Source organism: Eretmochelys imbricata, chromosome 6, assembly GCF_965152235.1.
Source record: "Eretmochelys imbricata isolate rEreImb1 chromosome 6, rEreImb1.hap1, whole genome shotgun sequence".
In the NCBI taxonomy this organism is placed as follows: Eukaryota; Metazoa; Chordata; order Testudines; family Cheloniidae; genus Eretmochelys; species Eretmochelys imbricata.
In genome coordinates, this window is record NC_135577.1 from 56,760,551 (window position 1) to 56,782,746 (window position 22,196).

Below are 22,196 nucleotides of genomic sequence, written 5' to 3' on the forward strand. Positions count from 1 at the left end.
GGGTGTGAGGAAGAAAGAGGCTTGACTTTTCAACTCTGTGTTGCTCCTAGACAGTAGCACCATCACTTTCGTTTAATTCTTTGGCTATTAGGAGCCAAGTACATTTTAAAGCCCTTAATATGGTGGGGGAGTATACAGGCTGAAGGAGTGAAAGTGAGAGTTGGGCAGAATTAACTAGAAAGAAAGAATGGAAAGAGGTTGTGGGGCACAAAAAAGAGTGTGCAGAGGAGCAGGCAGTGAAAAGGGAAGAGTTCACAGGATTAGGTCTGTGACTGGCTTTTGGACACATGGGTGGGTCGATTTCTCCAGCTTTGAGCACGGCAACAGTTGTCCACACTAGGCCTGGGCCCCAGCCACTCAGCCCTCGGGTCAGGGTTCAAGTAAGGACCAGTATGGAGAAAGAAAATTAGCAGTACTCTACCAAATTCTACCTACCTAAAACAACAAATGGAGATGGCCATTCCAACTAGATTGGGCAGATGTTTAGAATATGAGCATGCATACTTTGCTGGTTTTCTTGGACTTGGCTTGACTTCACCTCAGGGGAGTTCAGGTACCCTGCTAGGCTCCTGAAGCTCAAACTCCCCTTGGTAGGTCTCTCCTAGGTGCCTTCTCAACTGGAAAACAAAAAGGGGGTGACAGCTCCCAACAAGCACTGTGAACTGCTGGCACCAGGAGTCGGCATTCGGAGGCGATAGCGCAGATCTCCACATCACTGTGATCCTGCCTCACACGCTTTGAGCAACCAAGGCGGCCTTTAAACGACCAGCAGAGATGAGATGAGTAGAGATGGGCCAACAAGCCGTGGAGATGAGGGGGACAGGTCAGCCCCTCGGGCGACCACCGCTGGAGCGGTTACGCCCGCTCCCCTTTCGGGGCCTCTCTTCGGCTCCTCTCTGTAAAGCTGCGGTTGGGAAGCACCCGCTGGCAGCGGGAAGAACTGAGCACGCCCCCGCTACGGCAGCGGGCCTCACAGCCCAGGGGCATTTGGGGCTGTTCTCCTCTTTCCAGCCCTTCACCTAGACGAGACGAGAGGCCCAGCCCCAGTGGGGAGGTTCGTGGCTCTCCTGCCCCCGGCAGAGAGCTCGGCCCCGCTCTTCCCAGGCCACAGACAGGGACTGCGCCCCGGCTCTGTCTCAGCCCTCAAGCCGCCCAGCCGCTAGGACCCAGCGGTCGCCCTAGCGCGTACAGGCAGCCGGAACCACAGCGACTCGAGCCTCACAGGGCACGAGAAGCCGCGGACAGAAGAGACACACCCCCTCCCCTCGGGACAGGCAAGAGCCTTGCCCTCGCTCCCACCCCAAAATGGCGGAGCAGGTATTTCCGGTTCCGGGTAGTCCAGGAAGGCCGGGATCGGGGAAGATGGCGGTGGCAACAAGAGCGTCCGGGTGGGGCCGGCGTTGGCCGGTATGGGGCCGAGTGCTGGGTCTGACCTTGCTGTTGGGTTTAGGGGTACGGCCCGGCTCTGCCACCACCCACTGGGTGGTCACCGAGGATGGCAAGATACAGCAGCAGGTAAAAGGGGTCCCCTAGAGACCGTCACCCTGGAGATGTCTCCCCCCAGAAAGAGCACCCCCCATAGTGCGGGGGTATCCAGTTCTCAACGAGAGTGTGGAAACCACCTCCCTGGTGTCGCCATGGTGATCTCGTAGGGTATCCCCATATGGTCTGCCCCCACGACACTCCCCCTCCCTCCGTTCCCTTGGAGACATCGCCATGGTGACAAGTCCCCTCCCCCCATCCCACGCCGCTTGCCTTCCCCAGCGTGTGGCCGTTGTTGCTATGACTTTCCCCGCCGGCTCCCATGGCCCTTTTGCCCCCCTCGCAGAGCCGGTTCCCAGGGAATCTCTCTGCTGTTGCCGGTCAGGGTGGGCCTAGTTAGGTCCGATCCCCGCAAGGTGCTCAGGGCAGGAACCCCTGTTAGATGCACCTCTCTCCTCCATCCCCCCTCCTTCATTGGGCAACTGTTGGAACTTAGTCTCTGCCATTTCCCTCTCTGATACCAGAGTGTCTCGTGTCCCAGAGAAGATACTGAAAGGGTCAAGACAAGCAGATGTGTAGGTTTCATTTTGTAGATGGAGGCATGTTGATGTCACGTGGTAATTTCTCCAGCGGAAACTCCCTGATGGTTGTTGCACAGGGTATGGGTACTTTTTCCTACTCCTTGAGTCTAGTGTAGGGTAATACTTGTTATGGGTGGTGATACCTAGGTTGAACTCAGTGTGTGGTGCAAAGCCAGGCTGATCTGAGAGCTCATATCACTTACTAGCTCATAGTCATAACTGCTCAGCTAGATCTTCACTTGTGGTGCCTGTTGGCTGAATGTCTGTTTCAAATAGCACCAGAGTTTCTAGAAATTGATTAGGAACTCTATAATATTCACCAATGAAGTAAGGACAACCCAGCAGGCCCTCACTGGCTATTGAGGTTATTAATCAGTAGAAATAAGTATGTGGGGAAGTTGAATGTAAGTTCAGACTAAAGCTGTGTTTTGAACATTCAGGTTCAGTGCCTGGATGTAACTCACTAAGAATGTTCAGATTTATAGATGGTGACACAAAAGAAAAATAAATCTGAGTTCTGAGTCACAACATTGAAATAACTTAGTCTTCCTATGCAATAAGTGCTCAGTAACCCCGTGGTGAAGCTTCAGGCAATCCTTTTTGTATTAGCAGATCTCACTGTCCTTTATCTGGAAGATGATGGAAAGTAACTGCTGTGCCTGTTTCTTTTGTCACTGAGTCTTTTTGCTTTAGTGATGGTTAAAATCTGAAGTATGGATGAGTTTGGGATTTTCTCTACTTATTCTCTTCCGTATTCCTATGGGCTGGTTTAGGTTGAGACAGACACGATATTTGCACTGAAATGCAGCTAGCTGTTATCTCCACTCTACAATATTTGTATATTCTTGGTCACAGCTTTTCATTTTGATACTAAGGTTTGTGTCTCAGTTCACTCAATTACTGAAGAGCAGTAGTTCCCATTGATTTTGCTCTTTTCTTACTGATTTGTTCCCTCTGTATTGTAAAGAGAAACATCTAAACATCAAAATCTACTTTACACTAAATCGACCTTTAACCTAAACTTTAGTTCAAAAGCCAGTTCAGCATACTGTAAGGAAAAGGAGGAGAGGAAACCCCAGAAGGGAGAAAGTCAAGGCATCTTCTCCCTTTCTCTAACTGATGAATCAGAGAAAATAGGGAAAGGTGAATGACTGACTTAGACATCCTGTCTTCCCTCTCTAAGAGGGAGCTACTTTGTGGGCAGCTAGTGAAATGGGCTCTTAAGTTGTATGTATTGTGGCTATATGAAGTGTGGTGAAATGGCTCCTTTTTTCAGTAGTTTGTAACTATGATTGTTCTTCATAAGGTGGTGCAATTTTTCAGTGTATCCGAATAAGATCTAAATTCTCTGGATGGATGGTAGGAAGAATGACTGGGAAGTTCCAGTTTTGAAAAAGTAATGGCTTCTGTCTAGGTGTTTCTTTCTCTTCCAGGAAGACATTCAGATTGCTAAAAATCCCAGTGTTCTTAGTCAGAAGGTAATAATATCCTAGAAAAACCCAGGAAAAGAAATCCCTGCTGGTAATAGCTCACCTTAACTGATCACTCTCATTTTAGTGTGTATGGTAACATCCATTGTTTCATGTTCTCTGTGTGTATAAAATTGTCCTACTGTATTTTCCACTGCATGCATCCAGTGAAGTGGGCTGTAGCCCACGAAAGCTTATGCTCAAATAAATATGTTAGTCTCTAAGGTGCCACAAGTACTCCTTTTCTTTTTGCAGATACAGACTAACACGGCTGCTACTCTGAAACCTCTTAAGCAGTGTTTTTCTCAGTGTTCTAGTTGGGGATGCCTGGCTGTTCTTATTAAACTGAAATCTACATTATTGTCAGCTTGAATTTCTACAGTGCAATTGCTAATATTACTGAAGAAGCTTATGGTTATTAACTTTTCCAAATATAAAATAGCATGCCTAGTTCTCTTCAGTTTAGGTACTACAAGTTTCAAAGAGCATCACTTTTTATTTATGGTGTATCAGCTGCCCCAGGGATTCATTCTAAGTAATAAGCACTTCTTTTGTTCTCTTGTCAAGCAAACCTTGGACGTTTGCTGCAATAGCATAAAGCTCCACTAGTGAATATGAAAATACCCGCTGCTTGTTTAGCATCAGCCTCTGTCTGTTTTTACAGTCTCAGCACTGTTGGAGCAAGCCCTCTTTGCATCTGCATCTTCTTTAACACCCTTTCTAGGTCTTTGCCTCATCATCTCCCATCTCCTTTCCAATCCTGGCTGAAAATATTCTCCTTCAGCAGGTTCCTTCTTAATTTTTCCATCCCACTGTTGGTATTTCTGTTAAAGCACCTTGAGATGTAGTTTGTATAAAAAAGGCTCCGAAATTCTATTTACTGAAGATTGTTTTCATTCAAGTTATCATAAATATAATATTTCTACTGCACCTATCATTATAGTATCTAGGTGCCATTAGGTTTGTATCCTAGCAAATACAAATGCTGTACAGCACCAGAGATGACTGAGGTTGTAGTAATATCTGTTTCTGAGAACTAATGCTTATGCAGCAAAAACTGTAATAACCTTCAGCAAAGAATGTTTTGTAAGTTAGCATGTATCCAGCATATCCTGTTGAAGGAATGTGAGCTGTAGCTCACGAAAGCTCATGCTCAAATAAATGTGTTAGTCTCTAAAGTGCCACAAGTCCTCCTTTTCTTCTTGCAGATACAGACTAACACGGCTGCTACTCTGAAACCTATAATCTTGAGGGTTTCAGTTCATCAATGACATGATTTTGTTTGGACTTCAGGTCATTTTGTTTCATTGCAGAAAGCAACGATCTCTAACTTTTCTTGTGCTGACATTGGCAAGGTAAATCATTTATTAAAAACTACAGACTTAGAGGACACAGGGATGACCCAGCAGCTAGTGTGTGCTTTTCTGACCTCATCTGGGTGAACATGTGATAATTTTCGTTGTCACCAAGGAACTGTCTGGCATATTGTAAATGCATTTCTAGTGCGGAGCTGGAGATCTTGTATCTTTCCCATTGGAATGGTTTATTATGCAGCATAACCTTATTACCTTGATTTATTTCCCATCTCTGAACTTGTTCCTTTGTTTTCTCCCCAAAGGAGATGATTATAGAAATCTCATTCTAATGTACATCAAAATCCTAACTTAGTAGCTGGTGTGTGGTCATTGAGTTTCCATTCTCACCCCAGCAGGTCTGCGTTGAAGTTTAATTTTTCATTTATTTGGATTTTCGTAAGTTAAAAAACAGAACTGAAGTTATTTCCCTTGCCAAGTGGATTGAAAGATAGTCTATTTTTATTGCTGCATCCATAAGTGCCCTTTCTTCAAATGCCAAAATATGATCATGTAACATTTTTGAGCTGTAATCAGTGAACCACAACAGACTGTCCTCCACTGCGTATGGCAGTGGTTCTCATCTCTGGTCCGCTGCTGGTTCGACACTCCAGTGGGGGCTGTGAAAAGGGCAGCCAGCACATCCCTCGGCTCGCACCGCTTTCTGCATCCCCCATTGGCCTGGCGCGGCTAACCGTGGCCAGTGGGAGCTGCAATCGGCCAAACCTGCGGACACGGCAGGTAAACAAACTGGCCCAGCTCACCAGGGGTTTCCCTGAACAAGCGATGGACCAGATTTGAGAACCACTGGCCTATGGCAACTAGATGTTAGAGGGATTATTTACCACTTCAGTGGTGGAAGCACACAAGTGGTGCCAGATGCTACATGGGAGCATACTCCTTTGGTACCAGTAGATAATGCACTAAATAGAGTGTAAACCTAAATTCCGACCAGTGCATCTTTTTGTTTTAATTTTCCAAAACATTATTGGTTTTTAGTTAGGTCCGCAGTTCTTTCAGGTGAGTCTGTCTTGTTACCAGAGCAATTGGTCATCCAATTGTATAATTATTGTTACTGTTCAATAAAATAATTTTTAATTGAGCAGGACAGGTGGCTACATTTTCAATAGGGCTGTCCTCTGCAGCTATTTTCTTTCTTTTTCTTAAATGTTGGCAACAGGAGCCCTTAGGCAGTGAAGATTTGTGTGTAGTGCTTAAGTGAGGCCACATATATTAGGCACTTCTCTGATTTTCACACTCTAGGGTATCCTGCATTATTCTGTTGAATGATATCATTAGTTTCTCCAAGTCACTAGTTCTCAGGTTTGTTTGCTACTGCTTCACAATTTTTCACTGTTATTCTAGCCTTCCAGGCCCTACTTTAATTATGAGCCTGTGTTCTGGGCCTTGGTGCCCCCATAGCTTCCTACCTTCTGTTCACAAAGGACTCTAAACTGCCATGGAGACTCCCTGTTTACAGTCATGAGTCTCAGGTTTGGAGCAGGCTCAATTTTATTGCCGGTTTGAGTAATGCCAAAGTAAATGGGAAGTGGTAACTGATTGGTAACTAAGGTCTTAACCTGGTGGTAATAGCACTTAATTGACTTAGGTGGTTGTCAAGGTTAGTATTTGCAAAGAAAGTATAGTTATAATTTTATGGAAGGGAGAACTGAACTTGAGAGGTTTTGACTTATTCAGAGCTATAGAGGTAGCCCAGGTGGAGATGAAATATCTGAAGGGCAGGTCATAAGGATATGTCTGTAATGCAGTCATGTGGCATGATTGTAGCTTTAGCCAACACACATAAAGTAACTTTAATCTAGCTAGCTTAGGTCCCAGAGCAGTGAAGCCACAGCAGTGTCTGTGTCAACACAGGCTAGCCCCATGAGTAGTTAACCAGGGTTCCAAGCAGGCTAATAGAGCATAAGAGAAATGTGGGCTGCTGCAGCTTCACTGCTCTGGGACTCAAGCAAGCTAGATTAAAGCCAGCTCAGATATGTCTACTCATGTTGCAGTTGTACCCTATGATTGCAATGTAGACATACCCAACTATGTGTTGGCAAGGCTTAAGCTGATGGGAAGGTAATATGAAGCTTCTGGGTCTTACTAGGTTAGTCACTAATCCTGGATACTTAAATAAGCAACAGTGACAAGTAACGCCATCCCTGACCTTCGCTTCGCACAATGATCCATACATTTCTCTGCAAATTGGGCTACAGGTTACTCACTGCATCAGGAGCTGAAAGTGGAGACAATGTAGAAACACCAGCCTTCGTGCAAGATGCTGCATTCTGTACCCTTGTAAGTAGGGCCCTACCAAATTCACGGACATGAAAAACACATCAGGGACCATGAAATCTGGCCTCCTTCCGTGAAATCTGGTCTTTTGTGTGCTTTTACCTTATACTGTGCATATTTCATGGGGGAGACCAGCGTTTCTCAAATTGGGGGTCCTGAACCAAAAGGGAGTTGCAGGGAGGTCGCAATGTTGCCACCCTTACTTCTATGCTGCCTTCAGAGCTGGGTGGCCAGAGAGTGGCGGCTGTTGGCCGGGTGCACAGCTCTGAAGACAGCTGCGCTGCTGGTGGAGGGGCCAAGTGAGGGTGGCAAAACCATACCATGCCACTCTTGCTTCTGCGCTGCTACCTTCAGAGCTGGGCAACCAGAGAGTAGCAGCTGCTGACTGAGGGCTCAGCTCTGCAGGCAGCCGTGCAGAAGTAAGGGTGGCAATACCATACCATGCCATCCTTACTTCTGCGCTGCTGCTGCTGGTGGTGGCTCTGCCTTCAGAACTGGGCTCCTGGCCAGCAGCCACCACTCTCCAGCTGCCCAGCTCTGAAGGCAGTGCCATTACCAGCAACAGTGCAGAAGCAGGATAGCAATACTGCAACCCTCCTCCCCTGTAGTGATAAACACAGAAGATGTTTTTATACACACAAACCATGAAAAAATAGGTGTTTTATGGGTGTTAAGAAAGCTTATGCTCAAATAAATTTGTTAGTCTCTAAGGTGCCACAAGTACTCCTTTTCTTTTTGTGGATACAGACTAACACGGCTGCTACTCCGAAACCTGTCATGTAACTGGGTGGTTTGTCTCTTTAAGGGGCAACCAACCGTGTGAAAATAGGTGTTTGGGCCTGATAGAGGGCATTATCAGATCCATCTGGGAAAAGATCAGAAGATTGCCTGGTGAGGCCCTGATTTCTGTGAAGGCTGAAAGAGCTGAGTTTGAGGGGGAGAGTTGTGGGAGGCAGGCTGGCTCCTGTGGCAGGGCCTGGAGCAGGGCGACTTCCAGGTAGATGGCTTATAGGAGAACTGGGGAAGAGTGGACAGGAGTATGGAGGAGTTCCCTGAGTCAGGGGAAAGGAAGCTGTTGGATTTACATTGAACTGCTTGATTTGGAGGTTTACTGAAGGTTGATGGTGCAATCAATAAAACAGTGCCCTAGAGAAAGGGCCTGAACAGAACCAAGGTGTAGCATTTAAACTTTCGTGGGGTGGGGAGCTTAACCAGCAGTTTACATCACAGCAATGAATCTTAATAAAATCCCACATAGTCCCATAATGTGTGTTTTCTCTCTTCCCTGGTTCTGTTAGGTGCAAACAAAGAAAAGTTAAATAACAGTTATGTGACTGATCAGAGGTTTGAATGTAATTGTGCTAGTAGTTTAAACAAGGGAGAGTCTCCACATCAGGATGATTCATGGAGGAGCTAGTTAATGCAATAACGAGAGAGAGAGAGAGAGAGAGAGAGAGAGAGAAGAAAAAAATATGTATATATTTGCAGTTTAGCAGCATGGGACAATCTAAAATCCAATACAGACAAATGAAAAAAATTACGGTACTTTCTGCCTGCCAGAGTATCTGCTGCCCTGCCCCTACATTTCCTTGTGATATTGACTGAGCAACACACTTGATAAAACTAAAAGTGACAACTGATCTCGTGCCTCACTTTCCTTGTAAATGCCAGTTTGCCTGGCCATCTGGCCTACTGCTTTACTGAGTTTTTTCCTCCAGCTCTGCTAGGTCCTTGTGCAATTGGGGAGGAGGGCAAGTATTTAATATTGTGTGTGTTTCCTGAAGCGCTGTCTGCAGTACAACTCCCTTTGATTGCATTTACAAGGAGACAAGGGCTGGAGGTCAATGATCATTGACCAGCACATCCAGCATGAAGAGGACAATCAAAACACCAAATGTAAGTGTAGATCAGAGTAGCATCTTAGCCTTCAGGGAAGGACGTACAATATAAATACAGCTGCTTTTTAAAATTAAGTTGTATGTGAGATCAGGTTATCCTTGGCCAAGCTTTCTTAACTTTTCACCTAGCCTGCTTAATGGAAAACTTTAATAGGATGTCAGGCCCTTTCTATTTAAAAACTTGTAAGACGTTTGCAGGTACATTTTGTCTTATAAGAGCATTTTTCAAGTTTGATCCTGACTGTCTGTCTTTCTGTACCTAAGAGCTAAGAAACCTAGCTTGATGGGTCCAGATGATTGGGAGTTTCTGACCTATAATGGCAAGTACTTGGTCAAGCACCTATTGATGTGTGCTTGCAGCTTGACAGAAAGTTAAAGTGTATAGGTTTGTATATTGTGAAGATCAGTGATGAGATGTTAGTCAGATAGAAATAGTGATTCTGTTGTTTGTGTGGGTCAGGTCTGGGACCAGTCACAGAGATGCAGAATTATTTGTTTGCCAAGCCAAGTGTAAAACAGCTAGCTTCTATTAGCTCCTTTCAAGAGTTAGAGTCTTTGAGGCAGAGGGAACCTGAAGCAGGCTCAGAAAGGTGAAAAACACAGTAATGGACAAGTTTGGAGGAAAGTTTAGTTTAAGGCAGGGGTAGGCAACCTATGGCACATGTGCCAAAGGTGGCACGCGAGCTGATTTTCAGTGGCACTCACACTGCCTGGGTCCTGGCCACAAGTCCGGGGGGCTCTGCATTTTAGTTTAATTTTAAATGAAGCTTCTTAAACATTTTAAAAACTTTATTTACTGTACATACAACAATAGTTGAGTTATATTATAGACTTCTAGAAAGAGACCTTCTAAAAACATTAAAATGTGTTACTGGCATGCGAAACCTTAAATTAGAGTGAATAAATGAAGACTTGGCACACCACTTCTGAAAGGTTGCCAACCCCTGGTTTAAGGTGGTCAATTTAGTTGTACCACCACATCATACACTTTTTGCAGAAAAGGGGTAAATTTGGACCAAATCCAGGGTATGCACCAGTATGAGAAAGGAGGAATACCACGTGTTCACAGTATGAAACTAAAAGGCCCCAATCCTGTAATTCACTGCATACAGGCATAGAACTGTGCCCTCCTGAAGTCTCATTGATTTCAGTAGAGCTCCATGTAGGCACTGAACTGGGATCTTAGTGTGCATTGTTTTCCCATAGCTACTTTCTTTGAGAAAGTGGGGGTATATTAAGTGTGACAGGAAGCATAAGAATAAAACATGTCATTTTTAACATGTGAAATGTGCAAAGATGAATAACCCTTCTTATGCTGTTACATACTAATGGTGCAACTGCTTTCCCTTTTCTTAATTCGGAAGTGTGACGATAACTTGTACTTTGTTGTCATGCTAAGACTTTTTTTGTGCTATCATAATAGTGGTGAAGTGGAAACATGAACACCTCTGTCATAAGATTTGTGAGCACTCTCAGAACTATGCAAGTTACACAGCTGATTTTAAACATGGTGGCAAAGATTCTTTTTCTGAAGATTGTGCTATAAAAACTCAGGCTACAACTGTAGCCTACAGCATAACTTGTCTTGCACAGTTCTCAAAACAAAGCCCTACCCACACGCTTTAGAAAAATTGTGCTACAATTCTGCTAGCAGCAACCATGTTTGAACATCACTGGTCCCATGTGGACAGGACCTAAATGATCTCTTCAGTCATGCAGGTCTAGACTTTCCACACTTAGTTTTGCAGATACCTTTGTGTGAATTTTTTTGGTTTACAAGCAAAGGCATGGGCTGGTACTTCATAAACACACACCACTTGGAGTGTGAATGGTATGTGATTGTGGAAACTAGACCTACATGGATAAAATGGATCTCTTCCTCAGAATATTTCTAGCACCCCACATGCTGCTTACCACTTCTGGGTAAGGAAATATATTCTCTAATGGGAAAGAAGAACCATTATCAAGGGAAAGATTTGCTTCAGAAACTGTGTGTCAGGACAACAACCACAGCAAACAAGAGGCCACTGCTCTTTACTGCCAAGCATCTCATAGAAACATCTTGTCTTATTTCATAAGCTATGTGATTGTTACAAAATCCTTGGAACTTACCCCCATAAGACAAATAGAGACCTGCCAATAGACTGATTACTAGAGAGGATCAGTGTGCATGCTTGCTGGCAGACACAAAGCTGAAGGGTGAGAGAATGACCTTCTAGACAGTCCTATCTTAGAACCCATTGCTTTAGTTCTGTTACAGTTTATCATGAATTAGGTTTATGGCTTTTAATGTGAGCAATAGTCTCAGCATTCTTATAGGTTAGTAGATCAGCTAGAAAGGGCAGGGCTAAGCTGTAGAAGCCCTTAGAGGTGTAAATGATCAATTTACGTTTACACTGGAAAAAGGATTGGGGGTGTGGTGTGAGAGTGGAGAAAATGGTGAAAGGAGGGGGTCATGAGCCAGGAAGTCTATTTTGGTAGCTTTCTGAATGATTTGAGGAGCAAGATTTCAGCTGTTTAAATGCGAAATGTCATGGAAAATAGATTTGGGAAAGATTTCACATCACTTTCCCTTCGTCCCCCCAAATATAGGATATAGTCTCCAAAGATCAGTTGGTAGTATGATTTTTCAACTTCTAATCATGTCTTGATAAATTTTGGGGTGTTGCATGCCATAAAACATCTTGTTGGTAATTGTTCAGTTAACACTGCTTTGTTTAATGTGATATGGCATGCTTCTTCTGTGGATTTCAATGCTGTTGGCAAAGGATGGGGAAGTCCTGGTATACCTCCATTTTGCAAATAGGTAAACTGAAGTACAGAGAGGTTAATATGCCATAATCAAAGAACTTCTGTAGGCTGCCAAAGAGGAACACTTTGAGTATGTTGGATCTGGAGTTTCATCACAAACCTATACTACGTAGAGATCATCCGCATTCAGATTCTTCAGTAGACATCAGTCCTTCGTAGCAATTGTACTACAACATGGAGACTCCTTAATTTGTCAGATCATGCTAGGGTAAATGCCATCTCTGACTCTTCTGAAATGGGAAGCTTTGAATATATGAAACACTTGAATATGAAACCTAAGGTATCAAATTTCAGAGGAGAAAGTCAGTCTTTTTCAGAAAAAACTGTTCAGTTTCATGGTTTGCTCAATTCAGGCTCTACACCATTCTTAAAAAAAGGTCAACAAACGTATTTGATCATATTCCTCATTATTTATACTGATGTAGAGTATCTGTAATGATTGTCCTCAGAAAACCAAACTCTACCTCTGTATGTAAACTACAGACTCTGTTACTTAAGGTGAAAATGCTGGAGAGTGGGAAATGTGACATTACCAAACTTGATGTAGTTTCCTGGGAGGTGGAGATGGGCTTGAGTAAACTCAAGGATGTTACTGCTTGGTTTTTTATTGGGGTGAGGAAGAGGAGAGGGGTATTCAAGTTCTTCTGAGCAACAATCTCTTTCCATTTTAAAGGAATAATGCAGTAAAATATTACAAGGCTTGGATACTATGCTGGGCACTAGAATAAACTTTAAAATAGATTGCAGCCAGTACGGCCCTCATTCATTTGCCCACATTCGAATGTCTGAAAATGATGTAAAGGTCCTAAGGACAGCCACCTCATTCACTATGTAATACTAGCTTGTGTGCTGAATGAGGAGGGCTCTGTGGGGGAGAATCAATATGTGATCTCATAACTAAAGATTGTCACAATTGAACTTGATTTTGTAACCCTAACAATAATCTTAACTTTTCTTGGTATGGAATTTTCTAGGCCTTTTCTATTCTATAATGGACCCTCTATTGCATTCCCCCCATGGATAATCATCAAGGTTTAAACCTGGAACATTCAAATTCACAATGCAGACTTTTTTCATATGTGCTAAAGGAGCAGCTGTTAGCTGGCATTGGTGATATGTGTCATGGGTTGTCACCCCCAGGATGCAATCTGGGAACTATGGGCATCACTGTGCCCCTCTAGCAACCCAGCTGGGCTGGCCCAGTTCACACTGCTTTGTGGGAGATTTATGGCCAGCCTCACCAGGCCCCGTTATCACCCAGGTGACACCACTCACCCAAACTGAGCTACCTGACAGCAGGTGACACCACTCACCCAAACTGAGCTACCTGAGCGCTAACAGCAGACACCAGCAAACTTCCCAGCTCCCCAGACATGTACCCCCTTGCTGGAGGATAAACCCAGAATTATATCATCTTGCACTGCACAGGGATCTGTACCACGTAAGCTCATAAATAGTTCACTCTCCCCTCGATGTGGGAAAGATATGCAACAAGCCTGTGTTAACCATGATGAGATTTTTTTTCCCCCACACACTTCATTTAAAGGGACACTGGTTTAGATAAAGCAAAAAACAAGTTTATAACTACAAAAGATAGACTTTAAGTGATAGCAAACAGATCAAAGCAGATTACCTAACAAATAAACAAAACTACAAACAAAGTGTAAGATACTAGATAGAATGGATGTGAATAAGCAATTTCTCACCCAGGCTGATGATTAAGGCTCCATAATCCGTGCAGCTGGCCCAGGAGCCACTTGAGCAGCTCATTCATTCCTCGGGTCAGTCTCACTGGCTGCTGCTGGGGCAGTCTTGGAGCCCCACAGCAGCAGGAGTTTTGGTGTGGTGGGGGCTCAGGGCTTGGAGTTGGGACCGGTGCTTACCTGGGATGGGGGGCTCCTCTTCCTCAGCTCTCCTAGCTCCACATGTTGCCTCTGTCGGCAGCCAGGCACCACCCCTGAAGCTCCCATTGGCCAAGGTTCCGAGCCAATGGGAGCTGCAGAACCAGGACTTGGAGCAGAGCAGAGGCAGCACGTGGCGCTCTAGGAAGCTGAGGCCCTGCTTCCCAGGAGCTGGGTAAGGAGTCTGCCCCAGCCCCACCATCTCCCCCACCTGTGGCACTTCCCCTCCTCAGCACCTGTGGTGCCCCCCGAGTGTCTCCTCCTCCCCCACCCCAGCCCCAATTTTAGTCAGGGATTTTTTTTTAGTAAAAGTCATGGACTATGGGCCTGTGAATTTTAGTTTTTCTGCCCATGACCTGTCCGTGATGTTTACTAAAAATAGCTGTGACTAAAATGTAGCCTTACTGATGATAACAGCAGTCCATCTGGTTTCTATACACAGGCTAGAAATCCTTTTAGCCTGGGACCAGCACTTCCCCCAATTCAGTCTTTGTTTCTCAGACGTGTCCAGGAATTCTCTTGTGTGGGAAGTGAGGCCCCTAGATGATGTCACACACACACAAACCCCTTTAGATAGCTTTAACATATGGCGGGAACCGTTTGTTCCAAAAACAGTTCCCAGCCCAGTTTGTGGAAAAACACAGGTACCCAAAATGGAGTTCAGTATCATGTGGTCTGGTCACTTGCCCTTCTTGTGTCATAGCAGCCATTACTTACAGGCCAGCCGAAACTTCTATGGGAAGGCTAAACTCTCCCATAGCCCATTGCCTTTGCTGGTGGGCCATCAATACTGTCTAGCCTCTTCATTGTTGTACCTGAAAGGCTAGCTGTGCATGCTACTCAGAGTAAGCACATTTGAAATACAGATACATAGTCAATATTCATAACTTTAGATGCAAAAATGATACATGCACACAAACGATTTGCTGAACCTGGCTATCTTAACTTTTCCAATGACACCTAACATGACCTATCTTATACAAAATGCACCATAATTATGCCATAATCATATCACTATGAGGAATATGGGGTGTAGTGTCACAGTAAGCTAATATTCTCTGTGACCTTTGTATAGAAAAGGATGTATTGGTAATCCCATGCATGTGTAAGTAATTACAGATTGGCTGGCCCACTGTGGTGTGGGAAGTAGAGCTAGGGGAGGACACAAGGAGCTTCCCGTGCAGTAGCTAGCTCCAATCCCAGTTTTTATACTTCTGAGTGCAAAGTCTGAGGGGGTCTGGATCCAGTAGCAGTGTGAGACACTTGTCCAAAGAAGCTGAAGGGTTCTATGGCCCTGCCATTTCCACTCTGGGGGCAGAGCTGGACAGGATCACACCATTCCAACTCTGGTATGCAGTTTCACAGCTAGCTGAATGCCTCCTACTGCACATCGTTGTCATGGACTGTGACTTGACTTACTCACAGTGTAACCTTACATCTTGAGCTACCAGTCCCTGCATACAATCTATTGAGACAGAGGCAGGGTGGTTTTGGTTGAGAACCTTAACTTCTGGAGTGTGTTTTGCTCTTGATCTGACGCTTCATGGTGCAGTGTTATGCTCATTTATTTCCAGTCGTCTGAGTAAGTAAATTCTTGAAAAGGGTTGAAAGTAGGTGGGTACGTTAAGGTTACATTACTTTTGTGTTGTATATTTACAGGGGGACTTTATGATGGAAACGTTTTAAAACTGATCACTGCAATCTCTATTTAAGGTCCTTGGTACTACAGTAATGGACGATTTAGAAATTCATATAAAATAAGGGGTTTAATCATCCATTTGCCATTATCATTAGTGGAAGCTGTACACCTGAAGATATTTGAATAGGGTTGAAATTAAATGCTCAACTGAATTGCAAACTCAGAGCCCCAAAGGTGGCCACAATATTGCATACATACTGTAATACAGAATAATAATGGATGCACTGTCAATGTCTGAAGATAAAAACTTCTGAAATTAGTTCAACAGCTCCATAAAACTGGTTTGAGCCTTAGTTGAATGACATTAATTTTCGTTTTTAAAACTCCATTTATCAAAGCTGTAACATTCTCCTGATTAAAACAGTTACATTTTAAACTGTCTTGCAGGTGGATTCGCCAATGAACTTAAAACATCCTCATGATTTGGTGATACTAATGAGACAAGAAACAACGGTAAACTACCTCAGAGAGCTGGAGGTAATGCAGTGTTGTGAGGAATAATACATTACTGTTTGCAAAGTGCTTTGATGAAAAAGGCTGTGCAAATTCCAACTAGGGATAGAGGTGTGAGCAGGGAACGTAATTCACATGTCTGAGTGTGCAGTGCCGTTTCAGTGGAAGAATAAAGAATTCTTCCCTCCCTTTACAAGCTTTTTCTGGGGGAAGTTTGATCAATCTCTTGGTATTGTCTTGGGTTGCATTGCTAAATATATTGTTAATATTCATAATGTTATCCATAAAACCTACATGAGCTTTTTAAAAGATATTCCTGCTAAATTATTTGATTCTGCTGCCTTGTGTAATGAATTCCACAGGCTGCTATAGAGAAGCATTGCTTAGAGTTCTGAATTGACTTTGCTGCAGGCTGTCGGCTTGCCTCTGTGAGTCTTCTGTGGCTCAGCCCTCTGGCCAGGTCACATAGTCCAAAACACCTTCCAGGGCATAATGAACTCAAAAATAGAAACTGTTCCAAGCTCTTTTGGGCCAGTTTATAAGCAAAATAAATTCTGGCCCTTTCTGGGTTAAATACCCGCTCTGGAATTGAATCAGCAGGGTTTCATCGGCCACTGATTGCGTGTAGTAATGAGGCGGTCTGGACTTGTTCCTCTGGCTGCACCCTAGGGAGTGTCCCTCATTGCTCCTCTGGCTCTACCCGGGAACTGACTTGCTGGCTGCAGGCAGCTCCTTTTATTTTGGCCTTCTGGCCATTGATTGTTTGGCTGTTGCTAGTCCCAAGCCTTTCTGACTGCTGGAGGATCAGATCTCACTGGTTTTGAAAATGGCTGCTCTTTTCTTCTCAACTAACTGTTTCCTGGTGGGGCAGGGTGCAGCAGAGCAGTGGGCCCTCCTGTATGGAGTTGTGAAGACCTGGTACACCCTGTCACAAGGAGTCTACACTTTGTGGTAGTGTTTCCTCTTTCTGTTTGTAAATTTACCTACAGTGAAATTTGAGTGCTCTTTGGTCATTCTTTAGGGACAATGGGAGAAATAAAGGAGGGTCTGGTCAGTTTATACTGTTTTTTCTGTAAGCATATATATATATATATATATAGGGTAAATCAAAATATCTGTAACAGACTCTCATTTCTCAAGGGAGACCTGTTTAGGTAGTGGTGCTGTTTTTTGTTTAAATGGGTTGCTTTGGTAAGAAAGAAGCTTGGCTTGGGCAAGTGTCCTGTCAGTGGGGATGTGCTTTATTACCTCAATATATGCATGTTTCTATTTCTCTTATTCCTACAGAAACAGTTAGTTGCTCAAAAGATTCATATAGAGGAGAATGAAGACAGAGACACAGGGCTGGAACAAAGGCATAATAAAGAGGATCCAGACTGCATTAAAGCAAAGGTGCCCTTGGGGGACTTGGATCTGTATGATGGCACATACATCACCTTAGAGAGCAAAGATATCAGGTAATGAGATGAAACTCTTGTACTTTAATAAGGTTTTACAAAATAAAGATTAATACGTGAGCGTGAGATCAAAAAAAGTTCATATAGAGAATTTTTAAGAAATTGTCAGATGATAGTTCCCTTGGATGGCATCTGTTTTTATTGTGTGTTAATGTTGGAGGGGTTTTCACTGTATGTGGAGGAGTACTGCTTTCCACCCCAAACTAATGCACTTCAATCCTGACTTGTAGTGTTGCATTTCGGGGCTTCCGTCTATGATGATCTATAAAGACTCTAATGTTCCTAACCAGGATTCTTCCTGAGTAGTGAGTGTCAGTCATGTGAATTGAGCTACATTGTGGTGGTTTTTTAGGGTGTTTTTTTTTCTTAAGTGTATAAACTTCCTCTAGTGTGGAGCAGACTGAAACCACCTGGTTCATTTTTAACTCAAGACAGATTTGAAGTTGCATCTCCAGAAATAGAAAACTAATGAATCAAATGCTACCTAACTGTAATGCGTAGAAGATAAAAGGAATATGAATAGTCCATGTGAAGCTCAACTTTTTTGGTTGAGGTGATCTTCAGGGCTGATCTTCCTGCCTTGCCATGTGTGTACTTGAGGTGTGGAAAAGGGTTACTTTATTTAAAACTTCCTCTCCCTAGATCTGAGTTGTCTAGCCCCATTCCCAGATTCTACAGGTTTCTCTTCACTCTTCATAATATTTGTATATCACAATCTAAGGGTATAGCTACACTACAAAATTAGATCGATTTTATAGAAGTCGATATTATACAGTCAATTGCGTATGTCCACACTAAGTGCATTAAGTCGGCAGACTGCGTCCTCCCTACTGTGGCGAGCATCGACTTACAGAGCGGTGCACTGTGGGTAGCTATCCCACAGTTCCTGCAGTCTCTGCTGTCCATTGGAATTCTGGGTTAAGCTCCCAATGCCTGATGGGGCAAAAACTTTGTCGCGGGTGGTTTTGGGTACATGTCGTCGGGCACCCCTCCCTCCGTGAAAGCAATGGCAGACAATCGTTTCTCACCTTTTTTCCAGGGTCCCGTCCGCTGGCCCAGCTCAGCCCGCTACCTGCCTGGATGATCCAAACCCCAGGCAGGCAGCGGGTTGAGCAGGGCCAGCAGACGGAGCCCCAGACTGGCAGCGGGCTTAGCCGCTCAGCCCGCTGCCGGTCTGGGGCTCTGTCCGCCAGCACCTGCCAGCCGGGGTCTCAGCCGCCAGCCCCACTCAGCCCGCAGCCATGCTTGCCATACCACCATGGAGCCCGCTCAGCTCACCGTCACCGTACGTCTCCTGGGTGCTGCTGGCAGACGCGGTACTGCATTGCTACACAGCAGCAGCTCCTTGCCTTTGTGGCAGATGGTGCAGTAGGACTGATGGCCATCGTACGTCTCCTGGGTGCTCCTGGTAGACCTAGGTGAAGTCGATCAGGGGCGCCTGGACAGACATGGCTATTCTCCTCTTAGAGCACCGAATGGGAGTGACTCCAAGTCATTCTCTTCTTTAAGTTTCGTCTCATGGAGATTCAGTCCTGCCTGGAATATCATGCAAGCTGGAGGCTTCTGCCTCAGGCTGCTCTCCCAGCTGGCAGCACCGCACGGTCATACCTACCCCTTCCTCCCATGGCTCATGAAGCCTGGACAGTAGTAAGGAGCAGCTCAGCTTGTGGAATGACAAATCCAGAATGAAGGATTGCACTCTGTGGGCCACGTTAAGATTATTTCAGAGTCCTAGATAGCATTTAGTCCCTATAAAAGGCTTCATGAAAATTTTCCCCTGCCCCGAACAAAAATGTTAATTTATCAGAGCAGCTGAAAGGGTAAGGAATCTGGGACTATAACTTAGAGAGAGCTTCCATATTATTTAACTCATAATTGATATAATTAAAAGTAAAGTTTCGCAGTGCGGTCTGTTCTAAGACTAAAAATGCAGGAGGGGAGTCAGAAAAAGGATCAGGGACCTGTTTCCACCCGGTTTTGAACCGGGGACCTTTCGCGTGTTTGGTGAATGCGATAACCACTACACTATGGAAACCCAACTTGAACATACCCCTCACGTGGTCCCTATTATACTTTATATAACGTGTGGTTGTGTATTATTAATAGTTTAGTGTGTCACGGGACTTCTCTTTTTTAGCCACAGACTTTGCCGAATGCACAAGAATGTTTTGTTTTCTCTAGCTACAGAAGCTACCTAATGCAATGTCTATATCTATGGCCTTCCTGCTCACAAAGCGGTCTTGCCCCCGCCCAAGGCTGACGCAGCATGGAGTGCTTGTGACACAGTGACCTGGCTCGGGCAGGATCGCTAGCGAGGCATAATACTTTTGTTAAGCAAACACAGCAATTCTTTCCTGGCCTCTGCCACTGAATGCCTCCATGCATTAAGCTGTGCCCTATCAGTGTGGGAGGACTTCATGAGTTCGGAAAACGTGTCCTCACGAGTGCATTTTTTCGCCTTCTAATCTGCAATAACCTCAGGGACGGAGATGATGGGGGAGCGTAGAAACATTCTGGGGGGACTGCATGGTCACCTGTGCTGCTGAGTTTGCCACACTGGCCAAACAGCAAATGAAATTCAAAAGTTCCTGGGGCTTTTCCTGTGTACCTGGCTAGTGCATCTGAGTTCAAAGTGCTGTCCAGAGCAATCACAATGGAGCACTCTGGAATAGCTCCAGGAGGCCAATACCGTCGAATTGCATCCACAGTATTCCAAATTCAACCCGGCGATGTCGATTTCAGCACTAATCCCCTCGTCAGGCAGAAGTACAGAAATAAATTTTAAGAGCCCTTTAAGTCGACAGAAATGGCTTCATCATGTGGACGGGTGCAAGGTTAAATAGATCTAACACTGCTAAATTCGACCTAAACTCGTGTAGACCAGGGCAGAGAGACTTCTCTGGTCAGAATGTATTACTCTCTGCCTTGTAGAGGGAAGAATAATTACAACAGAAACACACTGGGTGGACAGATGTTCCTCAACATGTATTGCCAAAATCTCCCAGCTAGTATATTTCTGAGTATCAATCTGTCTCTTCTAAGGTAGCTAACAATTCACTTTCAGAGCAAAGCCCCAAATCAGTAAAGTACTGTTTATCCCTTGTACTGACTCATAAATCTGAGAGAGTGCTTCAGGGGTGCTAACTAGCTCAAACACAGATGTTCATTTTTTAAAAGTAGTGGTCTGTTTAGCACAAAATGTTGGTATTTTTAACTAACTATTTCACTAGTGCCTCTCATGAACTTTATGAATTAAAGCATTTGTAAGCACTGAGTTTGATATGTTGCTTTCTGGTTTTAGCCCCGAAGACTATATAGACACACAGTCTCCTGTACCTCCTGACCTAGAACAACCAGACTGTACAAAAATTCTAGATCTTCCATACAGCATTCATGCTTTTCAGCACTTAAGGGTAAGTAGGCAATTGCAAGGTGTTTCTCCTCCTGCTGCCTGATGGTTTGAAGAGGTTGGCTGTTATAGCTTTTGGGAAACCTTCCTAATCTAAATTTTAGCCTGTACCAGCAAAAGAGTGCTCATGCTGGTATAGAAAAGTTGTATAAAAATCAGACCTCTAAGCAACATTACTGCAGTGGCAAAAGTTTCTAGTGTAGACCTGGCCTTAGGGTCTGTCTCTTGATGATTATTTTTTAAAAAGAAGTGCTTTTAATAAAAGGTTTCTGTTACTTCCAAAAGAGAGAGGATATTCTTGCAGTTGAAGCAGGAACCAGGGTTTCTCAGTTCTATTTCTGGCTGGGTCCTGAATTATTTTCAATAATTTTCAAAAGCATCCACTCACTCCTTTTGTGCACTAACTTTTGCAGTGCCTCACTCGACACACTTTGTCTGATGTTCTAGAGATACTTGGCACCCACAGTTGAATTTATGGGAGCTGTCAGTATTCAGTACCGTAGAAAATAAAATCCTAGTTATCTCAATTTGGGGGGGACCCCAAAAAATGCAGGATGAGAGGCTGCTTTTGGATGTGTTTGCATTAATATCATTCTAATGTTTTCCCATCTGTAAAAGAGTGAGTATAATGCTGATGTCTCAAGGATGAAGCTTGAGAAACTTTGAGATACTCGGGTGGAAGATGCTACAGGAGCATAAAGTATTATTTTGTAAATTTTCCTGAAATCTGCTGTATTTTACTCTTGTAGCCTCAATAAAACTTTCAGTAGACATTTATTGTGTTCTCTTCCCTCAATCTAGGGTGTTCAAGAAAGAGTTAATCTTTCCGCACCTTTGTTACCTAAAGAAGATCCTATCTCCATTTACTTATCCAGACGTTTAGGAAGAAGTATAGAGGACATAGGCCATCGCATTTATGAAGGTCTAATGAAGGTATGACAGTAGGGACCCTCATAGTTGTGGCATGCACAAGAACAGCCTCAAGAAGCTCTTGTACTGTTGCATATACAGTGTATTTGTGGAATACAACGCTATGGGTACTGTCTGTCCACATACTATTCATCATGTGCAAGTACCAACAAATGTTGAGATCCCTGGTACATGGGGCAGCACTTCAGTGTTTTCCACTGGAAAATAAACACATCACGGGAAGCCATGTCTTTCACGGCAGTGAGGATCAGCAGCCAGAGAAGTAAATGGACATGATTTAAAGTTCAGCTTTAGTAACTGGTGAGATATAGCTTATCAAACCACAGAAAATGCACAGTCATCACTTAATAGCCTGAACATTTGAAATAGAACCCAAGTAGTTAAAGAGCAAAGGCATCAAAAGGAGAAAACAATGGAACTGAAATGGCCATTTTCTCAAAGATTTTTCTGCACCAT

General features: G+C 44.1%; 1 protein-coding gene and 1 non-coding gene across 8 annotated transcripts in view; one reads left to right on the forward strand and one right to left on the reverse strand.

Moving 5' to 3' along the window:
- Positions 1 to 1,305: 1,305 nt before the first annotated feature.
- Positions 1,306 to 22,196, forward strand: part of TTC17 (tetratricopeptide repeat domain 17) — an 83,181-nt gene continuing 62,290 nt past the window's right edge. For 5 of the 7 annotated variants that reach the window (XR_013346340.1, XM_077818561.1, XM_077818562.1 and 2 more), the window contains exons 1-5: positions 1,354 to 1,515; positions 15,879 to 15,968; positions 17,232 to 17,401; positions 20,703 to 20,814; positions 21,612 to 21,743. Coding sequence is in view for 6 of the 7 variants with exons in the window: in XM_077818561.1 (XP_077674687.1) it covers positions 1,363 to 1,515; positions 15,879 to 15,968; positions 17,232 to 17,401; positions 20,703 to 20,814; positions 21,612 to 21,743 (657 nt within the window). In the remaining variant the exon portion in view is untranslated. Of the gene's footprint in view, positions 1,516 to 4,740; positions 4,888 to 15,878; positions 15,969 to 17,231; positions 17,402 to 20,702; positions 20,815 to 21,611; positions 21,744 to 22,196 lie in introns of all 7 variants that reach the window. The other 2 variants (XM_077818563.1, XM_077818560.1) reach the window with 2 other exon arrangements.
- TRNAV-AAC (transfer RNA valine (anticodon AAC)) lies at positions 19,364 to 19,436 on the reverse strand. The gene has a single exon. It is a non-coding gene; the product is annotated as a tRNA-Val (tRNA).